The sequence below is a fragment of the Pisolithus orientalis genome (assembly GCF_024613125.1).
Source record: "Pisolithus orientalis strain OTSU chromosome Unknown F5J12scaffold_52, whole genome shotgun sequence".
Classification (NCBI taxonomy): Eukaryota; Fungi; Basidiomycota; class Agaricomycetes; order Boletales; family Pisolithaceae; genus Pisolithus; species Pisolithus orientalis.
Window position 1 is genome coordinate 106,674 of NW_026260833.1, and position 13,047 is coordinate 119,720.

Here is a 13,047-nt window from a genome sequence, read left to right on the forward strand (position 1 = left end):
GTGGATTGCAAGTACAGATGAGGCGGGTACGGGTGGACCGTTCTGGACGACGAAATTCTCCATCGATCAGAATTTAGAAAGCATGTCGGCTAAAAGAATGATGCCCGCTCCAAACTGGGGTGCCAATGGCTTCTATTTCCCACTTTAGGCTTGCCCTGTCGTATAAAAACAAATGTCGTCTGAGATACGGTGAGCTTCTCCCCCTTATCCTGTGCTCTCACCATGTCGGAGAGCGTACAGGAGTCGAAGCGTCACCATGAACACCATTCCCACCTGGACGCAAAGACTAGGGTTGTATCGTGCGTCGTTCACTCCTCGTTCGTCCTCCACCTTTTCACCCGATAAGTACAGCAACCTCGATGCCAAGTTGGCCAATCCACTACGAGGGGTCCCATACGAAACTCTCATGAACGAGGTCGAGATATTCGCTCAGGAGAGGGGCCTTTCACATATACTTCCTGAACTGAAAAAGGGGGCTCTTGTAGCACAAAATGCGGATGGTCAGTGTGACTTGAATTTCGTCCCTTGGTCTGTCTCATACCCCTGCCAGCCTACAGGCAGTATGACATGTTTACAGACGAAGATAAGAAGTTTTTGGAGGACGAGGTTACCCACAAATGGAGACAAACAGGGACCCTGTACTACGTGCGCACTCCACATTTCGACTTTCACACATGGAGTACACCTTTGACGCACGTTCTCCCATACTTACATAGATGGTCGTCATGTCTTCCCTGGCTGCCGCAGTACAAGGCATGGATGAGGCTGTGATTAACGGGGCCCAACTTTTCTATCCGTCACAATTTGGAATGGATACCACGACTTGTGTGTGCTTCACTTCTATATATGTCTGATTACACCTCTCATCATCTGCATCAGCGCGCGGCAGCTGGTTACTCGGCGTCGTTAACTCTGCGCCTTATCTGTACGTTATCATTAGCCTCCAAATATCTTCCTTGCCATCACTGATTCCCACACACTAGTTGCTGCGCAACCGTGTCATGTTGGCTCACCCACCCAATGAATCAATGGCTTGGGCGGAAGAAAACGATTTTTGTTACTTGCTTAATTTCGTTTCTCACTTGTATATGGTCAGCATTGACAAATACCTGGTGGCATCTTTTCATCGCGAGGTTCTTCCTCGGTTTCGGCATCGGTCCCAAATCTGCGACCGTCCCCGTCTATGCCGCCGAATGTGCGCCAGCTCCAATCCGTGGTGCACTTGTCATGATGTGGCAAATGTGGACAGCATTTGGTATCGGACTCGGCGACATCATTGATCTAGCATTCTACTTCATTCCCGACTCAGGAGGTATCAAAGGCCTCAACTGGCGGTTAATGCTTGCCTCTGCGGGTATCCCGGGTTTGATCGTTTGCTTGCAAGTTTTATATGCACCCGAATCTCCTCGTTGGCTAATTGGCAAGGGTCGATACGAGGAAGCCTTCAATGAACTCTGTCGCTTGCGTTTTTCACGTGTTCAAGCTGCCCGCGACCTGTACTATATCCATATCCTGCTCGAAGCAGAGAACGAGATGAAGAAGGGTAGAAACCGTGTCGTGGAGATGTTTACTATTCCCCGTAACAGGAACGCAGCGCTCGCAAGTTGGATTGTCATGTTTGGTCAACAATTCTGTGGGGTAAACGTGATCGGTTAGTTTACCTTCTTGCCTAGAGGCATATCGTAGTCTGATCCGCTCTCGCAGCGTACTACTCGTCGAACATCTTCTCCCAGTCTGGTTTCTCGGATACTTCTGCTCTCGCAGCAACGGTTGGTTTCGGAGTTTTGAACTGGTTATTCGCGCTCCCAGCAGTCTTTACCGTATGTCTTCTCTTTCTACGGTGTCCGTACTGTAGTTCACCCATCCCAGATCGACACGTTCGGGCGTCGTAACTTGCTCTTGTTCACCTTCCCGTGTATGGCGATTTGTCTCCTGATAACTGGCTTCTCTTTCTGGGATACCGTCAGGGAAGGACGAATTGCTGGGGTAGCGGTTGGCATCTGTATGTGAACTGCTTGTTTTGCTCAGTACAACTGTCGCTTACATTCTTCCAGATCTTTTCGCCATCTTCTACTCACCCGGCGAAGGGCCTGTTCCATTCACCTATTCCGCCGAAGCATTCCCACTCTACATCCGTGACATTGGCATGTCCTTTGCAACCGCCACGACTTGGTTCTGGAACTTTGTCTTGTCCATCACATGGCCGTCTCTGGTGCTTGCGTTCAAGCCCCAAGGTGCATTCGGGTGGTACGCAGCGTGGTGCATGGTACTCTGGTTCCTCATCCTCCTCTTCGTACGCGAGACGAAGGGTAAGACGCTCGAGGAACTGGATCAGGTGTTCTCAGTGCCCGCTCGTGTCCATGCTGCGTATGGGCTCAGACAGATCCCGTATGGGATTAAGAAGTTCATACTGTTCCAAAACCCGACACCGGAGCAGCTTTACCAGCCAGAGTCGGAGAGTGAGGAGAGCATTAAGGAAGGAGATGGTGCTGGAAAGGAGGCTCACCGAAGTGCAGCCGCGGAGCCATAGGAAGCCCCGTGTGATTCTTCATTGCTTCACTCGTTAATCTTTTATCCGAGTCCACGCGGTTCTCTGGAACATCTATTACGCACCTTTTATGTCTTACGTGGTGATACTGATAGGCAGGCTTGTTTTGTTTGGTACATACATAATTGAGTACATACGTACACGTGTACTTCTGAACGTGCGTGTATCCCTTTAGTCATTAACCTTCCAAAATCCTCGGCTGTGGGAAGGACACTATAAGACCTTAGGAAAAGGTTCAGTTACATTGTTGTATGTTTCGACGTACCGTCACAGGGGTACTTCTAATGCCATTCCAGGAGACACGCACGAGACTCATCAAGTCTTTTCACGAGTGCCGATGACAACGACATACTCTTACGCTGTACATGTTGCCCCCACCAGAATCAAGGAGTTGTACGTTGTAACATATAACTAACCATTTTGCCAGAACTAGTGGTTCAAGCCCGGGAGAAAGATGCTGCATTTCGTATCTAGTGAGTGAGTTGTGCGATTTTGTATCCACAATATCTCGTGATCGAGGAATGAAAAAGTCCCATCGAAGGAGAGCCGAGGCTTCCGCGGAACGAGACCTAATGGAATACTTGAACGGTGCCTGGTGACTATGCACCTACCATCATAAGGCGAAAACCAGGGCTCCAAGCAGCCAGCAGCGGTGTAAAGTTTCAGAGAGTGTTTCCTTCGAAATCTACTCTCGACTCCCTTCTTAACGCACTTGGAGATATCGAATATGGGAACCTTGATACATGCTCGCTGATGCCTGCATCAAGCGAAATGGAGACTGTCAGTTGTCTCACCTTACATCGCAACTCCAACAGTGTCGCGTGCATTCATCACAGGACAGAAAGTGATACTAACTTGCACCATCCCACAGGACAAAATTGGCTCGAACTCCAAAATGTGGTCAGGACGACCCGCCCGCTAAGAGGCATGAGTGTCAAATGAGACTCTTCTTCGATATCCCCATCCCGAGGGCTTGAGGTCCGGTCGGCCTTCGAAAGGAAAATAAGTGTCAGAAACGAAACTTCAGAAGCACCTCAGTCGCCCAGCTACTTCAACAGCTGCGGAATACGAGCATTATGTTTCGGCCGCTGTTCGTCCGCTGGCTTGCTATGCTATGCTGTGACAAGCATCGCCAACTGGTGCTGCGCAGATGGTGGCAGCCCATGAAAAAATTCCCGCAAATATTTACGGTTCGGCTCCCTAACGGTATAGCAGCGCATCGACTGGGACCCAAACCTTAGCGTAACGCAACTCCAACAATCTCGGCTGAATGAAAGTCGTCAGGCGACGGATCTCAGCCCTTACATCGTCCTCGAATTGAAGCTTCAAATTGCAATTTTCCGTCACTTATATTGTGCGGGGTCGCAGACAACGTAGGGGATCGTGACTGTTGTGGTGACAGAGGAGGTGCTGGGGGGGCAATATTCCTGAAACATGATCATTAACTGTTGTATGCCATTGGTGGGAATGTCCTACTACTGTCTGGCCCCTGCGTTTGACTCTTACTGGTCTCGACCAGGAGGTGTGAGAATCGGGGCGGGGTACAGCTTCCCCATTGCAGATCTCGCAAGAGGAAGGTGCGACTTCTGGTCGTTCCAGATTCCCGCCACGTATGAATTGTCGATAGTGCGTCGTCTTCAGCGTCGCAGTGTTTCGCCTACTGTGCTGGCCTAAAATTTCACCTTCTACTATGCATACCTGTTATTACTTTGCTTGTGTTATCGCGCTGCCTAAATGACCTGATCAAATACCACACGTTAGTCGACAGCCGTGTTAATTGTCGGCAAGGTTGAATGCCCCTTTTGAAACCATCCTGCCGATGACACCACACCAATGCTCGGGGAGCTTAACAATTGAGACTGAGCAAGGCTTGCCAGCCGCTGCCACCTTGCATCTATAAATATCTTTGTCACTTCTCAACTACAACGTACAAAGAAGATGTTTACATAGGACAGATTTTCAACATGGGCAGGTATTCCCTCAACACCTGCACTCCTACAAGTTAATCCCTGCCAGGAGCAGACCGGCGGCACTCAAAGTTTCGCGCGACTAGTACCACCCAAATCCCCTTCTGAGCCCACCAAAATCCTGACCATCAACTCTGCCATCTCAGCGGACTTCCACGCTCGGAAAATTTTCGCGATTTCCGACCCGATCGTTGTCTTGTCCACGGTCGGGTCCCCCCAATGTATCTTCACCCCTAACACCCCCCGAACATACGTATAAAGCATCCCTGTTCGACCGAGCAACTTCCCTCCAGCATCAGGGGATTTTGCATAACCTGCCCTGGTTTCCACGAAAATTTGGCGGGAGTGCCTGGTGAGTGATATGCGCCACTGGTTGATGGCTTTGAGAGGTACGTCCACGGTGGCGGTCTCATCATTTAGGAGGGATATAAGCGTGGACGCAAGGTCACCCATTACATGCTCGAAACGAGTCGCGGAATCCTGATCGGTAGACCCGTTCAAGAGCACGATCAGACGATTGTTGAGGCGTGTGAAGAAATCGTCGTCAAATCGTACGCCGGGGAGGTGCACGGCAGTCTCGGTGCGAAGTACGGAAAAGAGCTTGCTACGGAATGTCGCCTCGATGGTCCGGAGATCAGCTGCCTGGCAGAGAGCGAAGAGGTGGGTTGACATCAACTACAGGACTATGAGTATCGCCGGCACGAACACTCAGTAGGGACGTAATAAGACTTGCCATAAAACAAAGCTTGACCGCTTCGAGAGTATAGCGTCCGCTTATCAAAGCGAGAGAGTTGATAGACCTATTATGAGTATGTCAGTGCACATCACCTGCAGTCTACACTTAAGATACAGAACTGGTTATGCATCTCAGCAGAAACAACGTGCGTGCTAACAGGATTGGCAAGGTACGCAATCTCTAAAAGAACGATTAACGAGGGACAACACTGTTTTACCCGTTCTCAACCCACCAGAGAGGTAGGCAGCGGCAGCAACATCCGCCCCCTTCAGACTATAGTCGACACTAGGTTCGCCAACTGCGAGGTTGGGAGGCAACCCACAGTTCGTGGAGTGGTTCAGCAATTCGGTGAGCTGAGCAAACATCAACTTGGCTTGGGACAGAATATCAATTCCGTGTGTCCCCAGAGGCGATCAGAGCTTACCTATATGGTGCACTACTAATCGCAATTTCTCTGTTGCCTGGGATGTGTGAATAAAAGACAACTCTCAAAGGAAAAAATGCCTACAGAAGTCACGGCCATAGCCATAAAGTTCGCACCATGATGTATGTATTCTGTCTGCACGTCGACAATGGGGTTGTCTGTTGTCGAATTCAGCTCTACATCCAGGATTTTCTGCGCGACAAGCAGGTCCTCAAGCTGCGGCCCGAGCCACTGTGGAACGGAACGCAGACAATATCTGTCCTGTCGTAGCGTCGCCTCAGGGTCAGATTCGACATGATGAGGTCGTGCGAGTTGGGATGGCAGGAGAACACGACGGATGTTGGCTGCAGCCTCGATCTGGCCTGGGTGCGGGCGGGTAGCTTCGTGCAGGTATGGAGTGAATGGTTCCTGGAACCCCTTGAGCACCTCGACCGCTAACATGGTATTTGAGTACAACCAAATCTCAAAGCCAAAACGAAACTGGATTACCGAAGGCAGACAAAACCTGGGAAGCGACACCGATGATATGGCAGTCATGCATCCCCAAACATGCAACTGCACTGGAAGCACCCGTGCCGTTTATTAGTGAAAGGCCTTCCTTAGCGATGAACTCGATGGGCTGCAACCCGATCTTTTGCAGAATAGTGGGAGAATCGTACACCCTGCGTTCCGCGCTACGTGCGATATAAGTGCAAAACTACAGTGACGAGGACTCAAACAAGACTTACCCTTGACCATACCATGCATAGTTGTCAGGATGACCAGTCAAGACGCCGGATATGTACGCAAGAGGACCTAGATCTCCAGATGCACTTATACTTTGACGGAGCGGAACACAAGGTGCGACGTCATGAAGCAGTAATTTGTATAGACCCTCGATGACGATCCATCGCGTTCCAGATTGGGCACGGATGAGAGAATTAAGTCGAACGAACATCACACCACGGATCCAATCCTGAGGGAACAATAGATCCTGTTCCTCAGGAGTGAGAACTTGTCCGTTTTTAAAAGAGGGAACGATGCCCGCTTGGCAGAGTGCGATGAGCGCCTTCTGCAGAAGCGCAGTTTGCTTGGTCCGCGTTGTCGCTGAAATATACGAGTTCGGAGAATGAGGATCAGTTTATACGGCAAAAGGGAGCAAAAGGGTCACCAAACTCACCGCTCCCTCCGAAGCCGGTAGTGATCCCGTACTGGCTTTGTTCACCTGAAGCCAGCTTTGCGACGACCGCGACTGCTTTCGCAATATTTTGCTGCTTTTCCGGGGAGCAGTCAATACGGGGGGCATGAGCATGGCTGCAATAATTAGCCAGGCTTAGATAGCGACGCTGAGATTTCTGTAGGGACTAACCGAGAGACAGCCACTACTGCGGGCACATCGACACTATGGCCGTCGATGACCGCAGTTTTCTGACCATGAGTATGTGACCGAACTGATTCTAGGTGCTGCTTGACACAAGACAAGTGAGTAGACATGGTGCCGACTACTGGAAGCGTGGAGAACATAAGCCAGAATGGAGGTCCACATTATATATGTTCAAGAAGTGCAACCCTCCTGGACGGTCTTGTGGACGCCGTACAAGTAACGCAATGCTCCGGATGGCCTTGTGGACGCCGCACAAGTAACGCAATGCCCCCGGAGGGTCTTAAGAACGCCGTTAGGCGGGTCTGCAAAATGTTTGTCCCCCGAGTTTTCACATGCTCGGTATCGACTCAATTGACCGCACGACTTGTCAATGGGGCTGACACACGCAATTTTGTCATCTGGCCCGCTCCTGTTTGACTACCGGTGGCACGTGCGCTATAATTGTCTTGCTTGCGAGATAAGCGCAGCAGAATTCGAAAGAAGGGAAACTGCTTGATTACGAAGTGATACTGACTTGCAAACCATTCCACAGGAAAAAATGGCTTGAAGTCCAAAATATTATCAGAATAATTGACCTACCGAGAAGCGTATATCTTACGTGGGATGTTCCTTCGATATCTATGCCGCATGAGGTTTGATCAGTCTTTGGAAGGAAAGTAGACATTAGAAACGAGGCTTCATAAGCACTTGAGCTGCGGAATGCACATTATTTTTGGGTCGTTATTGGCCGGCTTTGCTATGCTGCGGCAAGCATCGCCAACTCGTTCTGCGTGGATCGTGGCAGCCCATGGCAAGATTACCGCAAACATTTGCGGTATAGCTTCCCAGTGAGCATGCATGGCACTGCATCGACTGGGACCCAAATCGTAGGCCAACGGAACTCCAATGATCTCGGCTGAATAACAGCCATCAAACGAAGAAATTCAGCAAAAGAATGAAACAACACACCCAGCTCAATTCTACAAGCAGTCAGTTTGAATTTCCAGTCTCGACGTCCAATGAAGTGAAGTCGTCCTTCATGATTGACACTGGGGAAATCAGCATTCAAAGATCAGAATGGGCAGGACGCGTTAAAACTCACCAGCCGAAGTCGCCAGTTCGGTGCATCCTAAACTCTTTCCTGAATGGATCCGTCATGAACAACTGCGCAGTAGCCTCCGGGTAGCCTAAGCTCATAGTCGGACCGGACATGAATACCTCCCCTACGTGCCAACCGGAACAAACTTCATGTCGGAATCCAAAACGTACAATCGTGTCTGTCCTCCAACGTTGAACCCCAAGGGGGTCTCGTTTGATGCTGACGAGCGCAAGGAATTTCCACCGTGAAACCGCAGATGGACTCGCTGGGACCGAAAGCGTTGAGTAGCATTCGTCCATCACTAAGCCACTCTACGTATCTAATTTGTAAAGAGGAAAAGCTGCAGACGATGAGACGCACTCTCCCGTACATCAGGAAATTAACACTTTACTATTTTTGACCTTTTTGTGACTTTTTTTGACTTTTTTGTGACTTTTTTTGACTTTTTTGTGACTATTGTGACTATTTGTGACTTTTTGGGAAGGAACCTACTATCTGTACTTTTTTTTTTGACCATATACAGCATTTTGAAGAGTGAAAAGAGAACAGCATCGATTGAGACAACTAAGTGATGATATATCTAAGCCAAGAAGACTAGAAAATGTCTGAAAATTCAGAGATATTGAGCCATTGGTGTGATGCACACTGTCTGAGAGAAAAATCACAATATCTCTTTGGAACCTCCATCAATTTGAATATATGTGGTATCTATTGAAAGCCATGAATTAGGTGGTTTGAACAAGACCAAAATTAGCAAGAAAAGTGCAGCCATGCCTGCAGGACATGGGTAATGATAGTAGACTCCTTCCCAAAAAGTCACATTAGTCACAAAAAGTCAAAAATAGTAAAGTGTTATTTTCCTGATGTAAGTACCATTTTCCCATCACTTACTTTGTGCAAGGTCGCAGACTTGGCAGACAATGTAGGGGATAGTCAGTGCTGCTGTGGCGTTGGAGGGGCTGGGGGCCAATATTCCTAGGGCAAGGTACAGTTTCCCCATTGCAAGTCTCACAAGAAGAAGGTGGAGCAAATGTGAGATCTCTGGTCATTCCAGATTCCTGCTTTGAATTGTGAATGTTCCAGCTTTGCAAAATGTCAGGGTGGCAAAATGCCAACTACAGCATGTTACACTTGAATTCAAGCCATATTATTGTACATGGAGCATGCCATACCATATCTCAAGAGGGCTGGATACTTGTTGAAGAAAAAATACATCTGTACACAAGGGGGAACCAGTTTATTGGTCCAAAGGGGTTATTTTCAGAATAACTCGTCAGGGCTGAGATCAAACCACAGCGGATAAATGTGAAACGCTGTGCATAGGAATCTTCAAACACTCCCACTTCCCACAAAAATTTTAGAGGAAATCAAGAGGACGGTTTACATAATTGTAATCATCGTTGCAATGGAGGGATGCGAGAACGTGACAATACGTGACAAGCATCAAGTGGAGCAGTGGCGGAGTGACGTGCTACTTGTGTGTCAACACGTCAAACGTGGTCCGAGTTACAATGCAAGGTGCGACAAAATGCCATTGGGCTGATGGGAACATTTGCAACTCTTGTGTCATTTCGTCTTTTGAACCAGCACCTCTTTGGCAGCTTCTACACCTCACGTGTTACTTCCGTCTCTATCAGAAGTTCCCTTACGCATCGCCCTGTACGTGCTCGTGTACTCTTCATATTATTTACCCGTGTAGTTGTGTAGTTCTGAGATACAGTGTTTCGATTTTTCAAAACTGGTGAACTGGTAGTAGTGCATCATTGTCGACGTTGCGACGTTGCGCCTACTGTGCTGGCCTAAAACTGCCTTTCACCTTCCATTTCCCTGTCAGTATCGATGGACAAAAGGTCTACCAATCACCACATGTTAGTCGGCAGCCGTGTTGGTAATGTCTCTTTCGACAGCATCATCACACTAGGCAATATCAATGCTCGGGGAGCCTAACAATTGGGGCCGAGTAAGAAAGGCGACCGTGGTAGTTAGTTACGACATGCACTGTCAACTAGATATGGTTTAATTCCGCACCGCATAGTGCGCACTCCTTCAATTTGGGTCTGGAAGTCAGGTATACTTCGCTCTGCGGTACGTGGAGATGATCCAGCTCATTGCCCTCTCCGAAATCTGAACACAAAGCATTGTGGGAAGGAAACATTGTTTGAAATTTTGCAAAGGATTACATAATGCGATCGATCGGCGACTGACTTGACAAGTACACGCTGTCATAGTCCGAACTATGAAAATAGAAGCTGATCCTACTCGCCCACCGTATCCTTTCGTCTGCGCATGGCGGTGCCAGACAAAATCTCGCTTCCACAGTGACTCCCCGATCTGTTAGAATTCTGGTTTGCAAAAAATATACTGATACAAGGACTTTTGGTGGTCTAAACCTGGCCTGTACCGAAGTAGTCTGCTTGACTGAGCGCTTGATTTTGTAGACTGGCTGATTTCCCGCGATACGCACGCTGCGTTTTGATGCTTATTCGCATCCCAAATGGGTCGGTGAGGCGTTCCGATTCCACTTCATTAGCCTTGTACTAACTAGACATTTTGGGTACTCGTCACCGATACTCGGTTGTTGGTCGTCTGAAATCGAGACTAGCTCTTCATTACAACCGCGCAGCATCATTCGATGGCTGTTCGGAGAACTGATTCGCCCTTATGATGGCGCTCCTTGACCGGTCGGTCATCTTTTCTTCCCTTCTTAACAGCTCGTTTAGTATCCTGCGCGGTGGTTGTGAAGAAAATGGCTACCGATGAAAGCACTCCCCTACTAAAAAATTCGCAAACGAAGGCGAAGACACCCCTGCCAAAAACACAACTGGGGCTTGTCTTGTTCGTCCTTGCCACTGAGCCTATGTCCTCACAATACATTTACCCGTTCATAAATCAGGTGAGTAAGACATGTGTAAGATCACTGTAGAGCACTGTGGGAGCTGATTGGATGACACAACACTGGACGGCTTCCATCGCCCGCCAACGCCGTGTAGCTAATAAGGGAGGTAGGCGTTACGGGTGGCGACGATCGCAAGATAGGATACTATGCTGGCACTATCGTGAGTATTCGTCTAGCGATTCTCATGGATGTGTTCGGCCAAACTCCGGTCTCGGGAAACCAGCTTCACGAGATACACATGCATTCTGTTCTCACACGACTTTCAATTAATTTACCTTCAGGAATCCCTGTTTTTTGTCACCCAAGCACTGACGGTCTTGAGCTGGAGTCGGATATCCGACTATGTCGGCCGCAAGCCTGTATTACTTGTCGGCCTCATGGGTCTGAGCATATCCAATTTGTGTTTTGGACTATCCAAGACGCTCTGGGCGCTCATTGCGAGGTAAGAACTCTTGTAGTGCACTCAGCTTGGAGTGTAATCCAAATTTTGGCTGTAGTCGATGTATTGCCGGAGCCTTGAACGGTAATATCGGGGTGATGAAAAGCGTCATAGGCGAAATAACAGACGACACCAATATGGCCCAGGCATTTGTGCTTATCCCTATCGTTTTCTCTACTGGTGCTTCAATCGCGTACGTAAACACGCTCTCGTGCCTACCGGGTGCTGAACATCAAGCCCTTGGCAGTCCCCTTTTTGGGGGCGGGTTGGCGAAGCCGCATGACCATTGGCCCGAGCTCTTCTCAGGGTCGTTCTGGATTCGATACCCGTACTTCCTCCCTTGTCTCGTATCCGCGTCGTTCGCTGCCTTCTCATTCTTCATAACTGCACTACTTTTGGAGGAGGTGAGCCAGCGTCGCGTACCATGTTGAACGGTTAACCATCTCAGAATACAGTCGCTGCCATCGAAGCGACATGGGAATAGCCCTCAGCCAGAGATACCTTCAATAGATACTCGGATTGGCACACCGGGTGGCAAAGATACTTCCCCAGTACCAATTCGTGCTCTACTCAAAACCTATTCGGTGATGATACCCGTCGCAAATTATGGTATACTGGCTCTTGTCGACATTGGTTTTTTCGCTCTTGTACCCTTGTTTTACGGAGCCCCTATCGAAATTGGGGGATTGGGATTGTCACCATTCGCCATTGGCGTGTGCTTGACGGCATTTGGCTTTGGCAATGGCCTGCTTCAAATGCTATTTGCGGCTCGGGCAGTAGATCGTTTCGGTGCAAGAAGGGTATTTTGTTCGACCGTACTTGCATTCTTCCCCACAATTGTTACATTTCCGATTATGAGTTGGGTCATCCATGTTCAAAAGGAAGTTGGCCCAGCCATCTGGATGCTCATCTTTGCTCAGCTACTCTCGTGGTCAGTAGTTGATATGTCCTATGGTATGTGACCCGTTACTCGATATAGTGAGTAGCTCCCTCATGCAATCGAGAAATTACAGCTATTATCTCTTTATTTGTCACGAGGGCTTCGCCGAACAAGCACTCGCTTGGTACAGTGAATGGTCTCAGCCAGACTACGGTATCGATTGCAAGGGCAATGGGGCCAGCAATGTTCACATCACTATTTGCGTTCTCAAAAGAATACAACTTACTTGGAGGAAATCTGGTATATATTGTGCTTCTGGTCCTTTCGTGTTTGTTAGCCTTCTTGTCGAAGCACCTTCCGGAGTTGAAGAAAGACAGTAAAAACAGGAGTACACACTCGGAATCGATACCGTGATACTTACATACACCGGCCCTTCGGGCAATCCAGGACGCGGATCCATGCATGGCTCAATCTCCTACCCGAACACAAATATACTGTACTATACAATGTGCATTTGGTTGGACATAGAGTACAAAGTCAGAAAAGGAACGTAGAGTGTGGATTCGGGACGAAGCAAAAAATGCGTTCAGGAATGGTGGAAAAATTTTAAAAAATGAAAATAAATGTTTCAGGGGGAGGGGGTTCGAGAGCGCTGTGGCAGGTACCATCGCCGTCGCATATGGCGTTAGATCTGCACATTTATTCCTGCGCGTTTT

The 13,047-nt window shown here is 48.7% G+C and overlaps 4 protein-coding genes across 4 annotated transcripts; 2 read left to right on the plus strand and 2 right to left on the minus strand.

The window, feature by feature from the left end:
- Window positions 1–2,889, plus strand: F5J12DRAFT_461253 (uncharacterized protein). Its single transcript, XM_051739546.1, has 9 exons — window positions 1–299; window positions 352–500; window positions 551–645; window positions 717–825; window positions 880–925; window positions 984–1,651; window positions 1,705–1,820; window positions 1,870–2,002; window positions 2,055–2,889. Exons 1-9 carry the CDS (start codon window positions 223–225, stop codon window positions 2,528–2,530), a joined length of 1,869 nt encoding a protein of 622 aa, XP_051595558.1. The 5' UTR covers window positions 1–222; the 3' UTR covers window positions 2,531–2,889.
- Window positions 2,890–4,617: 1,728 nt separating this feature from the next.
- F5J12DRAFT_965726 (L-Aspartase-like protein) lies at window positions 4,618–7,585 on the minus strand (the record flags this gene model as incomplete). Its single annotated transcript, XM_051750000.1, has 10 exons — window positions 7,024–7,585; window positions 6,835–6,968; window positions 6,404–6,761; window positions 6,165–6,349; window positions 5,760–6,109; window positions 5,676–5,712; window positions 5,484–5,624; window positions 5,371–5,431; window positions 5,222–5,315; window positions 4,618–5,190 (listed from the first exon to the last, which is right to left on the minus strand). Coding segments are annotated over exons 1-10 (2,088 nt in total), but the record flags the coding sequence as incomplete, so codon positions are not given.
- F5J12DRAFT_461622 (uncharacterized protein) lies at window positions 7,412–8,547 on the minus strand. Its single transcript, XM_051739548.1, has 4 exons — window positions 8,120–8,547; window positions 7,987–8,066; window positions 7,618–7,933; window positions 7,412–7,547 (listed from the first exon to the last, which is right to left on the minus strand). Exons 1-3 carry the CDS (start codon window positions 8,413–8,415, stop codon window positions 7,716–7,718), a joined length of 594 nt encoding a protein of 197 aa, XP_051595560.1. The 5' UTR covers window positions 8,416–8,547; the 3' UTR covers window positions 7,412–7,547; window positions 7,618–7,715.
- A 2,315-nt stretch (window positions 8,548–10,862) lies between these two features.
- Window positions 10,863–12,745, plus strand: F5J12DRAFT_727148 (MFS general substrate transporter; the record flags this gene model as incomplete). The annotated part of the gene is made up of 7 exons (XM_051741781.1): window positions 10,863–11,009; window positions 11,107–11,172; window positions 11,294–11,454; window positions 11,510–11,644; window positions 11,699–11,855; window positions 11,907–12,405; window positions 12,465–12,745. 7 exons carry the CDS (start codon window positions 10,863–10,865, stop codon window positions 12,743–12,745), a joined length of 1,446 nt encoding a protein of 481 aa, XP_051595561.1.
- Between the last annotated feature and the right edge of the window lie 302 nt (window positions 12,746–13,047).

Coding starts and splice junctions, on each gene's coding strand:
- F5J12DRAFT_461253 (XM_051739546.1), top strand. CDS start 223: ATGTCGGAGAGCGTACAGGAGTCGAAGCGTCACCATGAACACCATTCC. Junction 826..879: donor TGGAATGGATACCACGACTT/GTGTGTGCTTCA, acceptor CATCTGCATCAG/CGCGCGGCAGCTGGTTACTC. Junction 1,652..1,704: donor CTGTGGGGTAAACGTGATCG/GTTAGTTTACCT, acceptor CCGCTCTCGCAG/CGTACTACTCGTCGAACATC.
- F5J12DRAFT_461622 (XM_051739548.1), bottom strand. CDS start 8,415: ATGGACGAATGCTACTCAACGCTTTCGGTCCCAGCGAGTCCATCTGCG. Junction 8,067..8,119: donor CGAACTGGCGACTTCGGCTG/GTGAGTTTTAAC, acceptor TGATTTCCCCAG/TGTCAATCATGAAGGACGAC. Junction 7,934..7,986: donor TGCTTGTAGAATTGAGCTGG/GTGTGTTGTTTC, acceptor GCTGTTATTCAG/CCGAGATCATTGGAGTTCCG.